Source organism: Cydia fagiglandana, chromosome 15, assembly GCF_963556715.1.
Source record: "Cydia fagiglandana chromosome 15, ilCydFagi1.1, whole genome shotgun sequence".
Lineage (NCBI taxonomy): Eukaryota > Metazoa > Arthropoda > Insecta > Lepidoptera > Tortricidae > Cydia > Cydia fagiglandana.
In genome coordinates, this window is record NC_085946.1 from 595936 (window position 1) to 619796 (window position 23861).

Here is a 23861-nt window from a genome sequence, read left to right on the forward strand (position 1 = left end):
TTTCCAAGTGGTCAGGGTCTTGGGAAAAGACAGGTATCAGGTGGAAGATGTACGAGGCGCTGAACGTTGCAACAAGCGGTATACTGGAACGGCGGCAGCAGAAAACATGAAACCCTGGATACACATCGGTGACTGGGAAATATCAAATAAGTAAGCAGTGTTGGCGAGGTAAATATTTTATTCCTTTTCTCAATTTTAAATATTATTTATAATATTTTTTTTTTTATAACCTTATTTTTCATTGCGAGCCCTGGTAAAATGCCATAATATAAAGTAATTGGAGTATAACATATATTTTACCAATATAAAACTTAATAAATGTAAATTTATATTAATATACCAAACAATATTTTCTGCTTCCAGGAAAGTATCAATTTAATATTAAGTAATTATTAGGGTTACTTACTATTAAATTGGTAAAGCTGCACTAAAGGAAGTGTGCATGGTCTAAAAATATAATGAGCCGGTAAACACCTAAGTTGCAACAGTGGGCACGAGCACAGATAGTTCATATAGAGGAACAACGTGCTAGAAAGACACTGTAATGTGACTGGTGTGGTGATTATAAATTGGACCAGCGCCTTTCTATTGGTGTAATCAGAAGCATTACTTATTCTTACACTATTGCTCATTCTTTAAAGGTATTTGTTTTGTTGACAGCATTTTACCGGACTCGTGGAGTGCCCGAGGCGGGCACAACTGTCACATGGCCGTGTTGGCGACATCTGTCGGCACGCCTGTCAAATCGGTACTACGTCAACGAAGACGGCTGCAAGACCGTTCCAGCGACATCTACCGGCGCGGCTGTGAAGCTTCTCCGCAGCGTCTCACTTCAGTGGCGCCATCTGTAACCGTCGGATTTCGAATACCTAACGGCTACCGGTCTGCTACCTGGGCGGGGCGGTTCGAAGTCTATAAAAACCACCAGGCACGTGGCTACGCTCTCTTTTCTGTTCCTGACGCCAACGAGTAAAGTAACTATCTACGGTTATGTTCTGTATCGTTCTAGTTTGATCTATTTAATTATTTTTCAATTGTTTAGCATTTCGTAAACAGTAGATATCTTAAAACGCGTGTAAATTTATCATGTAAATAATATGTATAATCTCGCCTAATGATTTCATGTATGTAGTCAATAAAGAAATAAAATAAGATTAATGTTCTGTGTCCTCATGTTTTATTTTATTCTAGTTAACAGTCAAGTTTCCTCACATGTGATTAATTTTACGCAATATAAATCTACGCTGAACGTAATTTATACTGCTGGATATAAAATATCATTCAAGTTTAAGGGAAAATTCGTAACTGTAAGTGTTACAAATATTTGTGATATTGTGATTTTTTCGCAAATGTATCAAAAAACGTCGTTCAATGTACAGTCAGCGTCAGAGAAAGGTGACCCCCCTGGTTTTAAAACTATAGCTCACACGGCAATGTCGAAACATTAGTTCAACATTGCCACAGCTGTATCAACCATCATATTATTTCAAAAAGTCATTTTTCCCCTTTTGTCTCCAACAGTTGTTGGGAATCGATCCTCGGACCTCGCGGCTGTTTTAAGACTACATGTTCTTACATTAGTCCGTCACTTATACCATTGAGCCACCGAACACATATTTTTACTTGCGAAAATATGAATCACTATCGTCAAATCGTAAAGGTGGAAGTTACTTACTCGTATGTCGATGCGTCCTTGTCTTAGTCATAGATACTTAATATAGTCTTGTCTTTGTTTATTATTATTTCTCTACCCTCATATCCGAATCCGAAAGTGAGTAATAACATCTTTAACTAAATATGTGTTTAGGTTGAATTTGGTATGATTATCCCGTTTCGCATTTTAAAAATTACAATTGAATTTTAGGGTAACTTTGTAATAATTCGCATCCGCCGCAAATCATTACCGTCATCGTTACGTCTACTTATTCTAGGTGTGCCGAAGTAGTAACGTTGTTTTATACATATTATTCTCGACTTGTCCGAAACCTTGTGTCAACTGTTTTAAAATGGTTCGATTAAACTCTTTTATGAGATCGAAAATTGTAGTGCTCCGGGAACAAAACCAGAGTATTAAAAAAATTGCACGAGAAATGAATATAGCGGTGAGTTACTTAGAGTTTATTCCATTTCATAGGCCATGTTTTGTTAATAGACCTATTAAGTTTAAATTGTGTTTTTTTATTTGCAGAGGAACACGGTTCGCAAATGGCTAAGGCGGTATGAAAGAACGGGAGATGTTAAAGAAGATCGGCAAGGCCCTCGTCCTTCTGCCTACACAGAGGAATCTCAGCGGCACCGTAGTATTGTGCAAATTCATACCGACGCTCCATTTACTACAACTCGCTCAACAGCTGAGACATTTGGGGTATCTCTTAGCACTGTCAGAAGACATTTGCACGCTGTCCAGATACACCATTATAAACCAGCAAAAAAAATAAGTTTGTCTAATAAGCATCGCGACGATCGTCTTAGTTTTGCCAAAAAATATGAGGATTTCGACTGGGAGAACCAGATCGTAATTTTTTCGGATGAAAAATGCTTCAAATCGGACAAAGATGGACGAAAAATTTTGTGGCGAAGGAGAGGGGAACGATATAACCCCAAAAACGTGCTAGACTTGAGAACAAGCGGAAGAATAACATTAGGTAAATAACTCATTCTAACAACTTACTCAATTAACTCGTTTTGACTAGAAGTATAAATAAAATGTGGCTTTCCAGCATAGAAAAGTCCTTATGCTTTTTATCTCAATTTTGTTGGAATGCGGCACTTGAAGCACAAGAGTTTATGTGGTGGAAAGCCACAAATATTTATGACGCATTTTAGATGGTCCCTATTAATTAATCTCATATATTTCTATCAATTTTTATACACATTGTATGGTATAAGTACTGTATTGTATGGTACAATATATTGCTTTTTTCAGCGTATTTTGGGTGGATGTCGTCTATGGGTCCAGGTGAGCTCGTGGAAGTTGGAGGGCGGATGAACAGCAAACGATACCTGGAAATATTACGGGACGTGATGCTACCATCAGTTCGTGTCGCATACCCTGAAGGCCAAATCTTTTTTGTGCAAGACAATAGTGCAGTGCACCGCTCACGGATAGTCCAACAGTGGTTAGAATCTCAACCAGACATTACAGTTTTCGACTGGCCATCTAAGAGCCCTGACCTGAACCCAATTGAAAATTTATGGGGTCAAATGGTGCTCAACTGGGACCCCGATCAGGTCAAATCAAAACAAAACCTTGATGAAGAAGTCTATAGAACGTGGGAACTTATGAGGAATACTGACATATGCTCAAACTTGGTAGCTAGCATGAAAAGTAGGCTGAAACAAATAGAAGAGAATAACGGTTACCCTTTCCGGTATTAGAAAAAAAATATACTTAGCTAGTGAAATATAGTGTAATATTTTAATATATTGTTCTTTACATTTAAAACACTTTTGAGAAATAAGTCATAGTAAATATGTTACAGTTATGTAGCAAGGACATATAGGTATTACATTATTTTGGTTTCATAATTAATAGTTACTTTTTGTTAGAAGCGTTATTCCATAACAAGACTTGTCAAGATTGTTAATCCTTTTTCTAATGCTAAAAACAATGTATAGGTAGTAAGTGTTGTGTTTCCTAAAATTGTGGTAACGTGACAGGAGATGAATATTGTTATCGCTGGCCGATAACATGCTGTTTCTCTCTGAAACGTAGTTCATGGCTCTCAAGGTTAGAATATCTTCGCGTTTTATACATAACCATTATTTATCAAACCCAATATTTATATGCAACTGCATAACAAATATTAGTAACTACTAATCACGCGAGATTCGACATTCAAAATACATCCTGTCTGGACTTTCATGACTCAGTCATTCTGATGTTGTAAGGCAAAGACAGCATACAGCCACTAGCCTATATTCAATAGACAGTATCCTAGGGATTTCCCCTCCGGTTCCCTTCCTATTACTTGCTATTACTTATTAAGACAGCTATAATCGCAGCCCATGTAACACCACAATTTTAATTAACTCACACTATAATATTATTGTTTATTTACTATTGTTCAGCTTTGGCTTTGTATTTTTAGGAATATTTTTGTAAATACTGTGGCAACACCAAAGTCACGGTTCGAATTTAAATCTTGCTCTGTCATGAGCTGTCAGAGCCAGTATGTCATAGAACTACTACCAGTGCACATCACATCTCGCTATTCTCGTTAATATTCTCGCAATTTTGTTAAAAGCACTACTGCCAATCTCTAGACTATTTAAAATCAGTGCTGTGTAGCCGAAGGACGCCGTGCCCATCTGTGCAGTGGAAAAACCTAGGTCTAAGTTGGCCGACTGAAGGTAACGGTTCTGAGCTTACCTCTAGCTTGCGACAAGGGCAGCCCGGACCACCACCAGCAGTCCACAACAGAGACCAACGGTTCAACCCACAACCACCGGATTGCAAAGGTAACTTCGTCTCACACTATTTCGCACTTAAATTTAATTTCATAAGTTAATTTGGCATACAACAACTTTCTTGCTCAACCGGCCCTAAAGTATTCCCCTATCGTCCCATTTTTTACAGTCCACTCTTTCGCCAGTGAACATTTTGGTTCTTCGAACCGGATAATTTGAAAAGTGACCTTTGGTTTTTCGTTTGTCGTTGTCTGTTGCTTATTCAAATTCGTTTCGTCATATCATCTGCTTAATTCTAAATTTAGGGTAGACTTATAAAAAAAGTCGAGGGTAAGCAAGAAAGTTGGTGGTCGTGTAGTGGTGCTTTAATAAAATCATTCGGTCACTTATTTAATTGCGCTGGCAACATTTTTCATAATTGTCAAGTGTCAACTGTCAGCTGTCTGTCATTGAAGTTGTGGAAGGTGAATTGCAGTTTGTTTTGAACATTTTTTTGTGTATTTACTGCAATTTTGTGTAGTTTTGTGTTTATTAATATGGGAGGCAGTGATAAGTCTGGCGAGAAAGATGATGCTGGCGTAGACACGGTGATGATTGCTCGTGATTATCAGGTAATGAGAATAGAGTATTTGCAAATGTTGTCGGATGCTGAATTAGCTTTGTGTGACGAGAGTGAATTGTGTGCAATTGCGAAAAACTTTCATGAAGCTCAAATAAAACTTTAAGTGCTGCTCCGCGAAGCGAGCACCGCGAAATTTGTTCCCATACCGCGATGTTCGACTCGAAGGTTAGGGCAGTGAGATCGCGTTTGCAGAATAGGAAGCAGGCCTTTGCTGGGGCTTCCGGGGTATCGGGGACGCCGCAGCCGGTCTTGCCGAAGTTGCCGAAGTTACAAATTAAAGCTTTCGATGGGAAAATTGAAAACTGGGTAACATTCATACAGTTGTTCAATTCTTTAGTACATAAGCGAACAGATATTGCCCCTGTTGAAAAATTACACTATTTACTGTCGAGCGTGCAAAATGAAGCATATGACCTTATAAAAAATTATCCTGTCACCGATGACAATTATAAGGTAGCATATGAGGCGCTGTACAAGCAATATAATAAAATTAAATTAATTGCTACAACTTATTATGATAAGCTTACTCAGTGTGAACCTGTAAAAGTGTCTCGGCCTAGTGACCTACAGCGGGTTCATAGGGTCTTTACTGAAAACTTGTCAATATTGAAAGGTTTCAGCTTGCCGGATAAAAACTTTTTACTTATTCAGTTACTGTGGTCGAAGCTGGATAGGAGCACGAAGGAGCAGTTTGAGCTAGAACACAACTCCGATGATATCCCGGAGTTTAGTAAATTGCAGAATTTTGTTGAGAAAAGATACCGAGCACTAGATGCTGCAGGGTCAACGGGCTTCGTTGCTAGTACCCCTCAGCCTAGCAGTAGTAAGCCTTCTAGTAAGCCAAAAATGGCCTTGGTGGTCACTGCTCCAACGTGTGTAGTCTGTAAGCTGGCTCATAGTCTAGTATCTTGTCCAACTTTTTTAAAATATGACCCCGCTGATCGGTTCAAATGTGTGAAAGAAAATAAGTTATGTATTCTATGTCTGTCGGGGTCTCATTCTGTCAAGTCCTGCAAGTCAAAACAGCGGTGTGAGCAGTGTCGTTTCTCCCACCATACGCTGTTACATTTTAATAATGCAAATGTGCCTGCCTCCCCGGCTGTGGATGTAAATAGCTCGAAGCATCCGTCTGACACATCGAATCCGCTGGCAATGGTGGCAAGTAATGTGGCGGCCTCTTCTTTGTTTGCAACTGCCAAGGTTTTGGTGAAGAATGCCCAAGGCGACTTGGTAGCGGTAAGGGCTTTGCTTGACTGTGCCAGTGCTTGCAACTTTATAAGCGAGGAATGTGCAAAGAAGCTTGGTCTCCGGGCAGAATATGGGAAGCATGCCGTGACTGGCATTGGTGATGTGGTTTCTAGGCCCGGTGGCACATTGTCATGTACTGTCTCGTCCAGGCTCGGGAAGTCTGATACTGCTATTACAGTAGAGGCTTATTTGTTACCAAAAATTTGTCCGGAAATGCCAACGGATCATGTTGATGTCTCATCATGGCGACATATCAGGGGCTTAGAGTTAGCTGACCCTCATTGGCATATTCCAGGACCTGTTGACTTGCTCCTGAACGTCAACATTCTCGCTTCTTCGTTGCGCCCTGGTTTAACCCATGGGGCCCCTGGCCAGGCGACTGCCCTCAACACCATCTTCGGGTGGATTTTGATGGGTGACGCAGGCGACTGTGCAACGGACATCTGTCGTTCTCGGTTCCGTGGTAACAGTTGTCAACTGGTCGTGGGCAGGTTATCAATTGACGACTCTATTAAGAGGTTCTGGGAGTTGGAAGATGTCCGCTCTCCGAACACCGTCATTTTGTCGAAGGAGGATCAGCTGTGCGAGGAATATTTTCTCGCTAACTTTCGTCGCACAGAGGAAGGTAGATTTGTCGTTCCTCTACCTTTCGCTGACACTTCCAATAAACCCACCTTCTCGGGCTCTCGAGCCATCGCTCTTAGGAGATTTTCGTCGCTGGAGCGAAAGTTACTCAGTAACTCCGACTTCTACAAAAACTATGTAGCCTTTATGAAGGATTACGAAAGCTGTCGCCACCTTGAGGAGTGTGACCCTCCAAGGGTGGATGAGGGGAAGTTCTTCTACATCCCCCACCATGGAGTATTGAGGCCCTCGTCAACCAGTACTCCTCTCCGGGTCGTCTTTGACGCCAGTGCCAAGGACAGCCGAGGCATCTCGCTAAATGATGCGCTACTGCCAGGGCAGAAGCTGCAAAATAACATTTTCCACTTGCTCCTTCGTTTTCGGTGGCATAATGTTGTTTTCACGGCCGACGTCAAGCAAATGTATAGACAAATTTTAGTGTCCCCGGAAGATGCTGAATATCAGCGTATCCTATGGCGTCCGTCTGTCAATGAGCCTGTCCGGGACTATCGGCTGCTGACCGTTACTTACGGCGTTTCGTCCGCTCCTTACCAAGCTCTCCGAACTATTGCTCAGTTGGCAAGGCAATCGGGAGAAGAATACCCTTCCGGTTCGGCAGTTCTAGACCGCGACATCTATGTCGACGACGTGGTGTCTGGAGCTCATTCTATCGAAGAAGCACGGAAGCTTCGTTCGGAGTTGTCGACGATATTAGCTTCTGGCGGTTTCCATTTGCGGAAATGGACGTCGAACCACCAGGAGTTCTTCGACGGTGTCCCCTCCTCAGACTTGTATTCTGAAGACTTTCGGGAGTTCAACTCCATTGGGGACATCTCACTAAAAATTCTTGGCCTCTCGTGGTTACCTCAGGCAGACGACTTCACCTTTCGAGTGGCTGTCGAAGATCGTCGGTGCACTAAACGTACCATCCTCTCGGAGATTGCTCGGATCTTTGACCCTCTAGGCCTTCTCTCACCTGTGACGTTCTTAGCGAAATATCTCATGCAGTTGCTGTGGGTCTCAGGTGTCTCGTGGGATGACGACGCGCCAGAGAACCTTGTATCCGAATGGCGAGAGTTCAAAGCGCAGCTGCCTTCGTTGAGGTCCGTGTCTGTCCCGCGTCGTATGGTCAACGATTTCGTCTCGCTCGAAGTTCACGGGTTCTGCGACGCCTCAGAGCGAGGGTTTTGCGCGGTGGTCTACGTTCGAACGTCAGGCGAGGACGGAACGCAGTACGTCCAGTTGGTCTGTGGTAAATCGAGAGTGGCACCCCTGCGTAAATTGTCTATACCACGTCTCGAGTTGCTGGCCGCGGTACTACTTGCAGACCTAGTGGAGTCGGTCGCAACGGCTCTGGAGCCTCTCCACAAAATCGACAAGGTGTACGCGTGGTCTGACTCTAGCGTTGCGTTGACTTGGATAAAGTCTTGCCCTTCCAAGTGGAAAACTTTCGTGGCTAACCGCGTGAGCCACATCCAGGAGATTATTGCTCCTGATTGCTGGCGACACGTGAGGACTGGCGACAACCCTGCCGACTGTGGGTCGCGGGGCCTCTTGCCGGACGACCTGGTCCACCATAGTAACTGGTGGAAGGGTCCATCTTGGCTCGTGCTGGACAAGTCTGACTGGCCTAAGTCAACGTTATCAGTCGACGTGGATGTCCTACACGAAGAGCGCAAGGTGACTGTCCTTACTGTCTCTGTGCAGGAGACGTGGACAGACAACTTAGTGAATAAGTTCTCGGCACTGAGGACACTCCAACGTGTCCTCGCCTATTGTTTTCGTTTCGTGCACAACGTAAGAAATCGGAAGACGCCCAACAACTTGTTGGACGGTCCTCTAACACCCCTGGAGATTAAACAGGCGCTTATGTTCCTCGTGCGTTCTGTTCAACAACACCACTTTGCTTCGGAGATCGAGAAAGTGAAAAACAATCTTTCGAACTTTCTCCCGAAAGCATTTAAGAAATTGTCTCCATTCCTCGATGACGCGGGTCTCTTGAGGGTGGGCGGACGCCTGTCGCGAGCTTCTCTCGAATTCGATGTTAAACATCCCCTGTTGCTACCTCGCGACGATCGTCTTACCTCCCTCTTGATCGACGAGTACCATAAGCGTTTCATGCACCCAGGCGTCCAGACGCTTCATAATTTGCTGGCGCAGCATTTCTGGATACTGTCCCCAAAGCGAGCTATCCACGCTGTCACGTCAAAATGCATGAAATGCTTCCGTGTTCGACCACTCGGTGCTCCTGCGCCGTTCATGGGCGACTTGCCGTCTTATCGGGTAGCCCAGCTCAAAGCTTTCCTGAGTGCTGCTGTCGATTTCGGGGGACCTTTTGACATAGCTCTGGGTCGCGGGCGAGGTAACAAGACCTACAAGGGTTACATTTGCGTTTTCGTGTGCACCTCGACAAAGGCTGTACACACGGAGCTCGTCACTGAGCTGTCCTCAGACGCGTTTCTTGCCGCGCTTCGCCGCTTCGTCGCGCGTCGTGGTCGGTGTAACCGGTTGGTATCCGACCAGGGGAAGAATTTTGTCGGCGCGAGCAATATTTTGCAACGTATTGTAGGAGATGCTGCGACGCATAGCGAGATTAAATTCGAGTTCAATCCGCCAGGCAGCCCTCACTTCTCGGGTCTCGCTGAGGCCGGTATCAAGGCTGTTAAAACACATTTGGCTCGAGTCATCGGTAGTCAGAGGTTGACGTACGAAGAGTTTCTAACCATCTTGACCCAGGTCGAGGCTCTTCTTAATTCGAGACCCCTTACTCCTCTCAGTACCGATCCTAACGACTTATCGGCCCTTACTCCGGGCCATTTTCTCACAACGGAGCCCTTATCTGTCGTGCCCGAGAAAGACCTATCAGACGTTCGGGTTAGCCCTCTCCAACGCTGGAAGCTGCTTCAGAAGATGCACCAGGACTTCTGGAACAAATGGTCCAAGGAGTATATGCATACCCTCCACCAGCGGATGAAGTGGCACGATAGGCAACCCAACGTCCAAATTGGTGCACTAGTGCTCGTTGTGAATGAGCAGACGAGCCCAATGAAGTGGCCCCTGGGTCGCATCATCGACACACACCCCGGATCCGACGGGATCTGTCGTGTGGTCACTGTGCGCACGGCCATAGGGTTGTACAAACGGCCTGTGGTCAAACTGTGCCCACTGCCTGCATAGTCGCTTTAGAGCGCTACCTTTGTGTTGTCCATTTTTTTCGTTTTAGACTTAATATTATCGTACTTACCTTACTTTATTGTTTCCTTTTCGCTTAGTCAAAATACAATGCATTTTGGTGGGCGGAATGTTCAGCTTTGGCTTTGTATTTTTAGGAATATTTTTGTAAATACTGTGGCAACACCAAAGTCACGGTTCGAATTTAAATCTTGCTCTGTCATGAGCTGTCAGAGCCAGTATGTCATAGAACTACTACCAGTGCACATCACATCTCGCTATTCTCGTTAATATTCTCGCAATTTTGTTAAAAGCACTACTGCCAATCTCTAGACTATTTAAAATCAGTGCTGTGTAGCCGAAGGACGCCGTGCCCATCTGTGCAGTGGAAAAACCTAGGTCTAAGTTGGCCGACTGAAGGTAACGGTTCTGAGCTTACCTCTAGCTTGCGACAAGGGCAGCCCGGACCACCACCAGCAGTCCACAACAGAGACCAACGGTTCAACCCACAACCACCGGATTGCAAAGGTAACTTCGTCTCACACTATTTCGCACTTAAATTTAATTTCATAAGTTAATTTGGCATACAACAACTTTCTTGCTCAACCGGCCCTAAAGTATTCCCCTATCGTCCCATTTTTTACAGTCCACTCTTTCGCCAGTGAACAACTATTAAAGACAATTATGAAGCGTAGACTTAAGTTATTTTTAGCCACACTTTCTATTTTATAAATCGTATAGAACTATAAAATAAAGAGTAGGTAAATTGACCGTGACGTCATTTTATAATGTTTCATATAAATTCCACAGCGGCAAATCGTTTTGACAGTTCGAAAAAAGAAACTGGGGTATTGCTTAACGTTAATAAAATACCAATAAAATACAGTGTTTTTAAGATTGTTTTTATTAAAAAATTTCCTATTTCTACTATAATATTTGATATTATAGTAGAAATATTCAGTTTTCAATAGTTCTGAACTTAATAAATAATAACACAGGTATGCTAACAAAGAAAAAACCAAAAAGACTCTAAATGCTTTGATCGGTCTCGAACCCGGTTTCTTAGGATCTTTAGTCCGCTTATTAAACCACACAGCTACGCAAACATTACGTGTGATGACGAAATTATTGTACAGTTTCTATACTGCTATTAGGGGGGTCACGTCTCTCTGACGCTGACTGTACGTGTCAAAGTGTTATTATTTACTTGTCCCGTGTCTTTTGTTCGCCTACGGCTCATAAAAGACATCTCGGGACTCGTAAATAATAACATACTTTCCACACTTGCATTGAAATGTACTATTTCAAATTTTTATTTTTAAAGATTCATATAAATTAAAATTATACGATAATCGAAAAGAAAAATATTAAAGAAAAGAGTATTACAAAGATATATCTTTCAACTATACAACTATCTTTTCTTTCATTAATCCTGTAATAATTAAATCTGCAGGAATTGTTTATACTGAGTTTTACAGATAGACTAAAGTAACGCAAGTCTTACCGTTTGTTTACATTAGGGAATATTTTGTTGTTATAGTCGGAAAAGAATTCTTATCACTAGAGTTTCAAGTTGCAGCTATCAATGGCTGTTGTTGTATTTCGAGGTAACTTTAAGTGCTTCATTCATACCCACTTAGGTATAAGGGTATGGGCGGTGTGAATATGAAAAGTAATAACGCGAGTAATTTTTGAATTTGGCTGAATAAGGTTGAATGTTGTACGACTTTAGATTTGAACCAAATTTTACCGAATTATATCGCGTATAGTATTTAGGTTGTCCACGTATGAATTCTGAGCTATTGCAATTACTATTAAATTTAGCGCGTTACCTACCGATCCTCGTTTTATGTTGACGCAAATTGCAATGCACACCACTAACGCATTTTTAGAGTGCATTGGAATCTAAGAATTTATGACTGTCCTTTTTTTGAGCGATCTTTCGAAGTGACTCGACGTAGTATGGTCAAGTGGTTATTGCTTGCACATATAAGGGCGCTCGGTCTGCGCTTTTTTCCCTTGCCTGCCCGACAGCACAAAATCAGTGTTCCTGTGTGTTGTACCAACAATGCTGAGTCAAATAAACTTACAAATTAATTACAGAAGCTATCATCGTAGATAATTGTTGTTAGTTATCTTTGATTTCGAACATCGCTACATTTTAATACTTGCATCAATTGTGACCGGGAATGTTCCTTCCTTCTTTTCCAAGGCGAACCCTCTTGACGTCTGACGTCTATCCGAATTTTCTAGACACTCTCCCACTAAACAGATCTCACACAGAATCGAATCACTCTCCAACACCACTAATCACTCAGCAAACAAATGTTAAAATCACACTTACCTATAACAAACAATGTCAGTAACTATCTGCACTCACGAGCACACTTACTTAGATATTTAATCATCTAAATAATTTTGGAAAGAAATAAAAATTTTGGATATAAAAATAAAACAATTTATATTTATTTCAATAACATATCAAGCTTTTACTATACAATAATCAACAAACTTCAATCATACTACCTACTTCTATAGTGTCCCGCGCCGCGCACGCCTCCTGCGGTATCCTGAGATTTCGCTACATAAAGGATAAGCCACAGCCTAGGCCGTAAGAGATAGAGAGGTCCGGTTTTTTTCAAAATGTAGCCTAACTCAATACCTCTAGGGCTTTTTAATTTTTTTCGATATCGCTTTTCGTTTTCGATAAATTGTCGATTTAGTGCGACAAGACACCGAAAAAATACGTCATTTTGCTACATTTTAGTGATTTCCGAAAAGAGTTTTTGACTTTTTCAAAATATTTTTTCACCATTATTATTGTCCTTGTTAAGACAAATCTTTTGAAACCTGGACCATTCACGTAGCCCTAAAACTCACGAGACCAGGGCGATGTCTCACTCTGGCTGAAATTGAAGGGCTGTACTGATGCGATCGAAAAAACATTCTCAATGATAAAAAAGATTCCAAAATTGAACCACAAGCATAGTGAGTGGCTTGATAAATGAAGTATTGAACGTTACGAGAGTTGCAAAGCACGAGAGCTAAATAAAGTTTTCCCCCGAATGAAGCACAAAATTTTTCACCTCACCAACCCAAAGAAAATATTAACTAACTATAAGATACTACTACCAGGCCTAACTTACGGATGCCAAACATGGAAGTTCACAAAAAAAGTCAAAGACAAAATAAGAACTTGTCAAAGGGGAATGGAGCGTAGTATGGTCGGCATCAAAAAAATCCAAATAATAAGACATAAAAAGATAAGAAACTTAACAAAGGCCAAAGACGCGCTTAGACACGCCAAACAACTAAAATGGAAGTGGGCGGGGCATGTATCACGAAAACCGGACCAGCGTTGGACCAAAAATGTGACGTCATGGAAAGGGCCACTAGGAAAACGGGGTATAGGAAAACCTATGACTAGATGGGAAGACGAAATAAAAAATTACGCTGGTCAAAACTGGATGCAAATAGCTCAAGATAGAGATGAGTGGAAAACTCTGGAGGAGGCCTTCACCTGCGAAGACGGGGTTCTTGCTAAATATTAATTCATTTAAAAACTATTCAAATGCCATAATTGCAAGAAATAAAAGGCTATTTTATTTATAAGATACCAAACAAGATCAAATACAAATAACTGTAATTATTGGTCTCATCGGAAGATCAGCGCTGGAAGCCACCAGCAACATGCTGAGATGGGGCCATTTCGTGGCACTTTAATATTATTTTGTGTTTTCTTTTATACTATGTACTGTTCCGATTGTTTGTGCTTACGAATAAATCTATTCTATTCTATTTATCATTATACGTCATCATTTAAAAATTAATTCAACCAGCAAACATAAAAAAACAACGCAATATTTGCATTTGATAATAATGCTCAGTATTTGCCGACAGCACTATCTTGAGCCTTTCGGCCGCGCGGAGGAGTTCCTCCATATCAGGGGAGGCCTAAATGCTTTAATAACAATTCTCCAACGTTACTTACCAAGTGTTTAAAATCCTTATCATCCAGCAAGCTCTCGATCTGCGCGTAATGCTCAGTATTGGCCGACAGCACTATCTTGAGTCTCTCGGCCTCGCGGAGGAGTTTCTCCATGGCCCGAGGCGAGGCCCGCACGTCGCCGCCGCCCTGGGCCTCCCACGCCTTGATGAGGTGCTCGCGGAGGCGGAGGGTGATCTCGAAACCACCGAGGGTTCTGAAAAACATTCATCATAAATGGTCTAATCGGAATGGTAGCGTCATAATCATAAATGGGCTGAGGATGGAGTAGGTTCGAATACTAATTCGAACCACAAGAGTTTTGCCACCACAATTGCATCGGAAAATATGGGTTACTTTATGCCCTTGTATAATCTACTACTTTTGATTTGATTTTCATTTCATACTTATTATTGATACAATGTATTTCATCAAGAAATTAACAAACCGGCTTTCGGAAAAAAAATTAAGTTATTCGTACAGTCAGCAGCAATAGTTGCTAAGCGGGTCAGGTGTTCCAAATGATCTCGACGCAACTTTATTGTTAAGACAGTAAGAGCGCGTCAAGGGAATTTGGAACACCTCGCCCGCTTAGCAACTTCTGCTGCTGACGAGAAACTTATATTTACTTAAATAAGTACACAAATAATTAAAAAAAAGGTATTTCGGCTTTCTCAAAATCTGAAATGATGATCAATAAATGATTTGTATATATTTGTTTTTTTCAGTGCTGAAAATCGCCTACGTCATGCTGAGGTCGCCAACGTCATTCATTGGGACTTTCTCGTCTCTATTTATTTTTTAAGAACTTTCTCCCATGTGTTTGTTTACGAATAAAGTATATGTTTGTACCTGTCGTAAGCAACGCCCAAAACCTGCAGTTGCGGCACCGTCTCCACGTAGCCGCGGTCCTTGACCTTGACGTTCTTGTACTCGACGAGCGCCGCCTTCGTGGAGCCCGCGCCCATGTCGAAGAACAGCGCCTGCCATGGAGTCTCGTTGATTTCCTGAACAAAATTATGTATCATTAAATTTAACCCTTATCTTGGCAAGACTCAAAATATCTTAAATATAAACATTTTTTTAGTTTTTCGTCACCTTTTGAGCATACTAGACTATTAAAAAATAAGGAAAAAAATCTAGGATTTTCCAGTTTCGGAAAATCATATGTATCATATTTGATACAATGCCAATCCCTCGACAAAATAGTTACGTACTTTTTAAAAGAAAAATGTGGATTATAGTCAAAATAAAACATGTGATGCAACAGAAATTAACATTTATTGCTAATTAAACGCAATCTAAAGCATCAGATGACTATTGCACCTGTAAAAATGAATTATATCTACGAATACCTGATCACATGGGCGGAGAATTTGATCCCGTAAAGTTGCAAAAAAGTCGTCAGCATAAAGTTGAGTAAAATATGAAAAGTAAACAAATAAAGTGAAAGTAAAAAAAAAATGTTTTTTTTTACTTTGGGGCCATTTTTTGCAATTCATATATTTTTCCGTGCTACGTGCTACGGCGTAGCAAAAAGGCTACGGCGTCCTAATATACTGTTAAATAACATCCATTACTTAAAAAAAAAAACAAAGTTCACTAACTAATTACTATGATGACTAATATGACGTATTGAAAACATATATTTCAACCCCTCACAAATATATAATAAATTAAAAATAAAATAAATCATCTACAGCTATTTTGACGACAACTTGGCAATGTATTAAATATAATACACATGTACTTTTATGAGTTCTTGGCAATGTATCAAATATGATACGTAATAGTTTTATGTAAATATTTTATGTGTTAAATGTTTTTAAATGGGACCACTATGTGAATCCTAATACACTAACAGATAGTAAGTGTATTAAAATGTAGATTGTGCAAAAATATATACTAATCTAAGAAATAAGTGCAAAACTTACAGCACGAAACAAGATCTGTTGTTTCCGTGGCGCCATGTTGATAATTATTAATTAATTTACAATGACACTTGTATGTATTATTTTTTGCTATAATAAAGGAGGGTAGATCGACATATCTATAGCAGAATTATTTTGTTAAGTAATAAAGTGAACCTGCTAGATTTTTTTATGTTCCATGTATCACGGGTGTTACGATGCCAAGATAAGGGTTAAATAAGTTTTTGGCAAAAATTTTTTTTGGTACAAGCTTTTATCGCCGACTGTACATTTTTTTCACACAAGTAACTAATACTTATCGAGACAATTCTAAGAACCCCAAAAACAATTAGGTTTCGTTGTTTTATCACAGGGTTCCTATGACCACCTCCGGTCTCCATCATCAGATCAGCTTGATGACACCATAATATTGCATTGTCACCCGACTTACATATGTATGCAAAATTTCAGCTCAATCGGAAACCAGGAAGTGGAACAAATTTAACTTGCAAGATTTGATTACACACAGACAGAACGGTCAGGTGAAATTAAATAAAAGCTTGTAAAAAAATAGATTTTGTTCCACTTCATAAATAGTACAAACAGCAATACTCTTAACTGTACATCGGTGGACCTTATTACAGTCGCCATCAGATATATCGGAGCGGTCAAGGCGCTCACATATATCTGAACACGTCTCTATTGTCAGGGCGTTAGAGGGCGTGTTCAGATATTGTGAACACCTTGTCTGCTGCGATACATCTGATGGCGACTGTACAAAAGGCATAAGATCATTTTATCATCCTTAGGAAACTGAATACATATACAGAAGTAATGGCTACATAAACTAGTGGCTCTGGCATTAAGTCCTCCATTTGTATTTAATTTCTTACAAAAAACTTTAAATAAGTAAATAAACCTCGTACTTAACATTTCAACTGCAATAGCGCCCAACAGCTGAGCAAACACATTATATTGTGAATATGTAATACAAGCTCGCCAATTATTATAACAAAAAAAAAACTATCACTCAGAGAAAAGTTAACACTATCCGTTTTCAATAACACGTTCTACAGGACGAGCCGCGTCGCGCGGCAATTTCCTCGCGAGTCGGCTCATTCTGTGTATAGTTAAAAAAAATATGCTGACCGCTTTGGTACAGTCTACTGTAAAAATATGGGTGTAGCCAACTTATTCTAAAATATGTGCCACAGTTCTTAATTCGCTGACATAAGAGCTATGGGACATATTTTTGAGATGATTTGTGCACCTGTACTGTACTATGAGCTCTCATAAAAAAAAACCGGCCAAGTGCGAGTCGGACTCGCGTTCCAAGGGTTCCGTACATTACTAAATTTTTAACAATATATTTTTTTATATATGTGAAGGGGTCGGATCAAAAACTAAGTAATTGGTCCGACTCACGCTTGACTACATATTTCTAATAGGTTTCCCTGTCATCTATAGGTAGACCTATTTTATGTATTTTTTTTTAAATTGTAGACCCAGTAGTTTTGGAGATAAAGGGGGGGGAATGGTCATTTTTTGCCTATTTTCTTGAATTACTTCTAAACTGTTTATTCTAAAATTATGAAAAAAATATTTTTGAGATTCTCACATTGAGCTCTTTCATTTGATATGTAAAACGATATAGTTTAAAAAACTTTAGTTTTTGATTTTCTCATTTACCCCCCAAAAGTGGCCCCCATGTTTAAAATTCATTTGTTTACGTTACAATAGTCATGTCCGTCTTTCGGTCACAAACTTACATATGTGTACCAAATTTCAACTTAATTGGTCCAGTAGTTTCGGAGAAAATAGGCTGTGACAGACGGACAGACAGACAGACAGACGCACGAGTGATCCTATAAGGGTCCCGTTTTTTCCTTTTGAGGTACGGAACCCTAAAAAAAACAATATTTCATTTCAAATCCACCTATTGACAAACAGTGGTAACTTTTTCTGGGAATGACAAAAATTACAATAGAAAACAATAATTCTAGACATTCTTAAGTTACTGGTTTATCTATCTCTCTGTCACTCTAATAAACAAGGGTGATATATGCAGAGAGTAAATATTAGCTGTAGCCTCCTAATTTTGCCATCTAAGAATAAATCTCACCTTCCTCCTGAAGATTCCGTAGTTGATACCAATAGCTGTGTAGTCGTTGATCAACTGTAAGACAGTGAGCCCCGCTAAACCGGCCGCCTCCTTCATGGCTCGCCGCTCCGCCTGGTTGAAGTAGCCAGGTACCGTTATGACACACTCGCTAATTTGTTGGCCTGAGGACAAATAAAGTTTGTTACCAATCATTTGTGATACAAACTTATATCATAGAGTGTACTTTTCTCTCAACAGTCATCTACTTACTAATCCATATTTGATAATAAGGTTCAGAGTTCGAATGGCTCAGTTTGATAGATGACAACATAATACCGCATTGTCACTAGTATTAGATAAATATGCTAGGGGAAAAAAAATTCTGCAAATTTTGAAGACAATTTACATACAAACATTCAACGCAAGTTAAATAACTGCTAGTAAAAATAGAAAGTTATAGTTTAGATACACCATGTTTTTTTTTCTGTTAGCTTAATTAGAATACCAGTGTCTTTGTGAAAGTTACTTGATTTAAGCTTAAGAATGCACCCTTGGAATTAACGTAAAAGAAATTCAACAAGTCTACAAGCTCTTGGAAATACTTAAGTTAGACTCACCGTGATTGATCTCAGCAAAGTCCTTAGCCTTCGCCAAGAACTGAGCGACCAGCTCCTCGGGTGTGAACCTTGTGTTCTCATCATGGACAAACTCGGGAGTCCCTCTCGCTGACTCCACAATCTCGTAATAGGGGAAGCGCTCCCTGTAATTGATGAAAAAGTTACAGTTTAAAGGATGTATCTACTAAGTCATTTTAAAGTATACATTTTTACTGTTTCTATTGAAATATTGTGTTTGTTAACAGCCAATAGGTAGCCATAAGAAACAGATTAGACAACGGAAAGTATAGAAATATAGCTTATATGAAAATTGGTATTAACTCATTTGCTGATAGCACATCAAAAGGTGGGGTACTTGTAACAACTCCTAGTTCTGTTATTATCAGGGAAAGTGTTAACTATTCAAAACTAAAAAGTACCAAAGTTTACTAGGCATTATAAAAATGAGTTACTTAGGGTTTGTATACCATCTGTCCAATGTGTAGATTGTCTCACATTTTGTTTAATGAGAGAGTGAGACGCAATGACATTGGACCAAGAAATTGGACAGGTGGAACACCACCCTTAGTAACAAAATGAAATGTAATGAAAATTATAGTTCATGTTCATCAACATGTCTTTAATTCGTCATGCAATAAGGCCCAGATTTAGAGACCTAGGGTCCCTAGGCACTTGATATGGCACTTAGAATTTAGGGGGGCCACCATAGGAGGAGCACGGGCCTTATTGGCCTAGGCAGAAATCCAGACCTGCATAAAATAGAAGTGTCTTCAGTAACATTAACAACAATATTGGCTAAAGAAATAGAATAGGAAATTAGTGTCCCGAAAGTAACAATCGAAAGTCAGAAATTAAGTATGCAAGTCATGTAAGGTCACTGAACTCTGCCCCAAAGTAACCTATCCAAACTAGTTGTCTATCAGCCAATGGCAAAAACTAACCTTACCAATGAGAAATGTACAAAATGTCAGTCACTCACTTGTAAGCCTGCACGAGCGGGTGATCATACGACTTTCCAAGAAGATCCAGAAGGTACTTATAAGAATTCTTCGGGAACCTCACGCCGACAGTCACGGCGTCTTCTCCGAACGTCCGCACGCCGTCTCTGAACGCCACGACCGCCGGCGTTTTCCTCTTCGACTCCTTGTTCAACACTATCTCCATCGGCACCCCCGGTGACACGATCCCGACTTTCAACCATTCCGAGCCCAAATCGATAGATATCACCGCAGCACCGTCCGCAGACGGACTCCACAGCGCTGCCAGCACCATCAAACTCCACACTCCATACATTTTCTGTAAAATACCAAGCTACAATTGACGAGAAGGGCAAACACCAGAAACATCAGCGATTACACGCATTAAGTTGTCTTGAATTTTTGATTGTGCTGAGTGAAGTATGCACTTACATGTTTTAAGGCCATGTTATTTTACTAATTTAACATCAGCCCCCTAAATTTCACCACGATTAATCACTTATTATACAGCAGAATTAAATCTTTTACGCATTGTGCCGCTGAACTTCTTTCTAAAATAGGCCAGCTGCTTTCGTCCACGTCAAGTTTAACGTGTTTTCTTCTTTTTGGTCGAACTAAAGTTGCCAGCCTATTCAGCCACATTGTCAAAATGGAATTCAAAGATCTAAGTTTCAGGCATAAAGTAATTTGAAAAATAACAACAAATATCCTTTCTGTTTATTGATTTATATTGGTAAGTAATTATGAATGCGGTATTGGTAAATTCTTATTTTTTAAGCGTAATGTTAAGCATTCTGGAATATTCCTTTGCCTTCGTTCGATTTGTTATTAAAAAGATAACTGCAGTAATGTTGCCATTAGTATTTTATTTTACCCAATAATGTAACTTTCTAATTCTATTTTCTTTTATTGGTGGAAACTAGCTAACCGATGCTTAGCTAATAAAAAATAAATTATGTGAAATATTAGCTTGAATCCCTTAAAAATATTTTTTTGATTGATTTACAAAATGTTGTCATGGACACCAAGTTCGGATACTGACTGTAATGTAATGTAAATGACGCAGTTAAACAAGCCGCCGTTGCCTTGCCTAAAGCCCCCTCCAGACTATGCGCGTGAATCGCGGGCGAAGCCGCGATTCGCGCACGAGTGTGGAGGAGGCTTAAGATATAGATGGTCAAGCAAATCTTGCTAGTAGAAAAAGGCGCAAAAATAAAATTTACTATGAGACGATATCCCTTTCTTCAAATTTGCCGCCTTTTTCTACTGACAAGATCTGCTTGACCAACTTTACTTTATATTTATAGAGTTAGACTAAGAAAAGTCTGCAGCGATGCCATCCTTGTCTTACTACTTTACAAGGAAAAAGGATGAAAAGTCAAAGTTTAATTGTTTATGAAAATTTGATGTTACACACTTTTAAACGTAAAAGGCATTGCAGCGGATTTAGCTTGGATAGACTATAAAGCCCCCTCCAGACTATGCGCGTGAATCGCGGGCGAAGCCGCGAACGCGAGTGTGGAGTCGATTTCGCTGTCTGCGAAAATCGACGCCACACTCGCGTTCGCGGCTTCGCGCCGCGATTCGCGCACGAGTGTGGAGGAGGCTTAAGAGAGACGATTGTGATTATGTTTTGTTACTTTATTTTTTAAACAAAATCGTACTTATTTTTCGTTTTCAGTAAGACGTTTCTGTTTTAATCAATCAATCAATCATTTATGGCACCATGGTTACAAAAAGAGATGTTACAACATTTAAGGGGTTTATTTTTAATTTGCCGCGTTTACCTACTGACAAAATTGGTTTGCCAGACTATAGTTATTTATACTCTGGCACAGCGACCTTGTGAGTAGAATAAGGCGGCAAATTTAAAAAATGTCGACACGAAGTTTTAACTTGCCAAAGAACATTTATTTGTATTTCGCACCTTTTCTATTGACAAGTGTGTTTCAGTAGAGTGAATTAAATTTTGAAATCCCTCTATCACTTAATGTCACACAATTACGCAAGGAAGGGTGAAAGTGAAGCAAAAATGTTCTTATGGTTTTTAAAAAAAAAATACACAAAAGTATATATACTTGGTCAAGCAGATCTTGTCAGTAGAAAAAGGCGGCAAATTTGAAAAATGTAGTGCGAAGGGATATCGTCTCATAGAAAATTTGAATTTCGCGCCTTTTTCTACTGACAAGATTTGCTTGACCATCTATAGATGGTCAAGCAAATCTTGTCAAATCAAATTTGCCGGCTTTTTCTACTGATGAGATCTGCTTGACCAACTATAGTAAAAAATAACGTCAAAATGTCAAAGAGACTGTCACGCAATGTCAAATTAGACTTGACAGTGGTCTTGGTACATGTATCCGAACATGAAAATACAAATCATATGTTTATATGTAGGTTACTCTTTAGTTTATGGTTTGATTGGGTGTTGATTACGAGCTCGGAGGACGCGGAATGCTGCTTCATAGTTTATGTTGTTAGTTCTAATTTGTGTGTTTCAAAAGATTCATCTAAAAGGTGAGTGCATTTCGCCCACATACTCTCTAATAAGGAACGCGTTTCTTGGAATCACCAAGTGGTCGCGCGCCGATGACATCGTTTCCTTAAGGAATTTATTATTACGCATTTCGTATTTTGTTCCCTGAATCAGAAGAAAATATCTAGGTATCACGTTGCACCGGGCAGATTCGCGACGGTCTCGTGTTGAGCGCGCAGTATCGTTTACATGCGGTTCTAAAAATGTGTTGGGACGCATGAGGAGCGTCGGGATAGTTCGGGAGTCGGTCGCGGGCTCCTGCTATAAATGGAACGCGTGTCGGTGGATTGTTGTCCTCGGGGCGGGTGGTCCGCGAGCTCGCGTCCCTGCGTTATGTAACGGCCCTTAGCGTCGCGTCGTAGCCCGCACGTGCAATGCACGCGGCGCTTCCACGTCGGACACGACGCAGCGAGCACGCGGTCGCGCAGCGCGCAACCCCTGTCTCCTAGCAACGCTGTTGACGCTGCTGCCCCATAAACAGTTCACCAAGCTTGTTATATCACCACCCCCCACAGTTGCATGTAATACGCGCGTTGCTAGGGAGTGGTAATCATAACAAAATTAGCTGCCCTATGGTCAGCTTAATTTTTAATTCAGTGGACTTTGATTTGTGCCATTCTGCCAGTTAAGAAGCAGTGAGTATTATTGTTTGCATAATTTACCTGTTGTTTATCTTGATCATGTGACCTTGATGTGTTATGGTGGAATCATTATGTAGTGTTATAGGTAGGTATGTATAGTATTTTGCTGCAGTAATGGTTCACTATCCTGTGACAAATGCTATCTAATTATAGCACTAGACCTTTGTGTGACCTAGTTTACAGTTAACACTTCCTTGATGTGTTCTAAATTTAATTGTCACTGTGAGGCAATGCTCTAGTTTCCTCTACACTGTCTTCATAGGTAATTACCATGCAGATTTCTCAGAGTTCAAACTTAAAAAGTTGAATTGTCAAATAAAATTAAAATATTATATCTAAACTTAGTTGGCATCACATCTATGTACAAAATATATCTTTTTCGTTTCTATTTTATCTGTCATACCAAGGCCACTGCATAATCTTATAAGAAAGATAATTTGAATATCTGTTTAGTGAAGCTATATAACCAGAAAGATATGCCATTTACCTAAAAGATTTATGTAATTAGTCAAGATATGTCTTATATTAATACAATAAAATAGTTTTTCATGTGATAATACCAAAAAAATATCTTTTATACAAATATTTCAGTATCTACATCCAACCTCGCTTATCAGGTCAATAAATGCCTAGGTGACTTGCCCTAAATAAAATTTATAATTAGTTATGAAACTATTACAAATATTGACATTTAAATAAACCAAATTATTGTCCCTATTGGCTACACTTTAGTATTAGAAATTTAGAATATACAAAGTAATCAAAGTATTCATAATTGGATCTAAAGACCATTCAAAGCTTGTCAGCGTAAACCGCTGATGTGTCCTCATCAAGTGGTCATTCAACTGTTTATATTTTTTTCGGTTATGCTTGTGGTTATGCTATTTTTGGCATTTCACTCTAAACCATTGTAAGTACCTAATTAGCCAAAGTTTTATTACAGACAACTGTCAAGTAGATAATATTACATACCTAGATAGTATTTCAAACCTATGTTAAAATATAACTAACTTAAAATT

The 23861-nt window shown here is 40.0% G+C and overlaps 2 protein-coding genes across 3 annotated transcripts in view; one reads left to right on the plus strand and one right to left on the minus strand.

Annotated features, from left to right (window-relative positions):
- The window catches only part of LOC134671165 (hypoxia up-regulated protein 1), a 36020-nt gene extending 15739 nt beyond the window's left edge, over window positions 1-20281 (minus strand). For both annotated transcript variants that reach the window (XR_010099194.1, XM_063528939.1), the window contains exons 1-6: window positions 20098-20281; window positions 19668-19984; window positions 18689-18831; window positions 18093-18253; window positions 14913-15067; window positions 14067-14277 (exon numbers count right to left, since the gene is read on the minus strand). Coding sequence is in view for 1 of the 2 variants with exons in the window: in XM_063528939.1 (XP_063385009.1) it covers window positions 14067-14277; window positions 14913-15067; window positions 18093-18253; window positions 18689-18831; window positions 19668-19984; window positions 20098-20112 (1002 nt within the window). In the remaining variant the exon portion in view is untranslated. The remainder of the gene's footprint in view (window positions 1-14066; window positions 14278-14912; window positions 15068-18092; window positions 18254-18688; window positions 18832-19667; window positions 19985-20097) is intronic.
- A 1786-nt stretch (window positions 20282-22067) lies between these two features.
- LOC134671186 (forkhead box protein N3-like) overlaps window positions 22068-23861 on the plus strand; it is a 31335-nt gene continuing 29541 nt past the window's right edge. The window contains exon 1 of the mRNA XM_063528971.1: window positions 22068-22182. The gene's annotated coding sequence lies outside the window, so the exon portion shown is untranslated. The remainder of the gene's footprint in view (window positions 22183-23861) is intronic.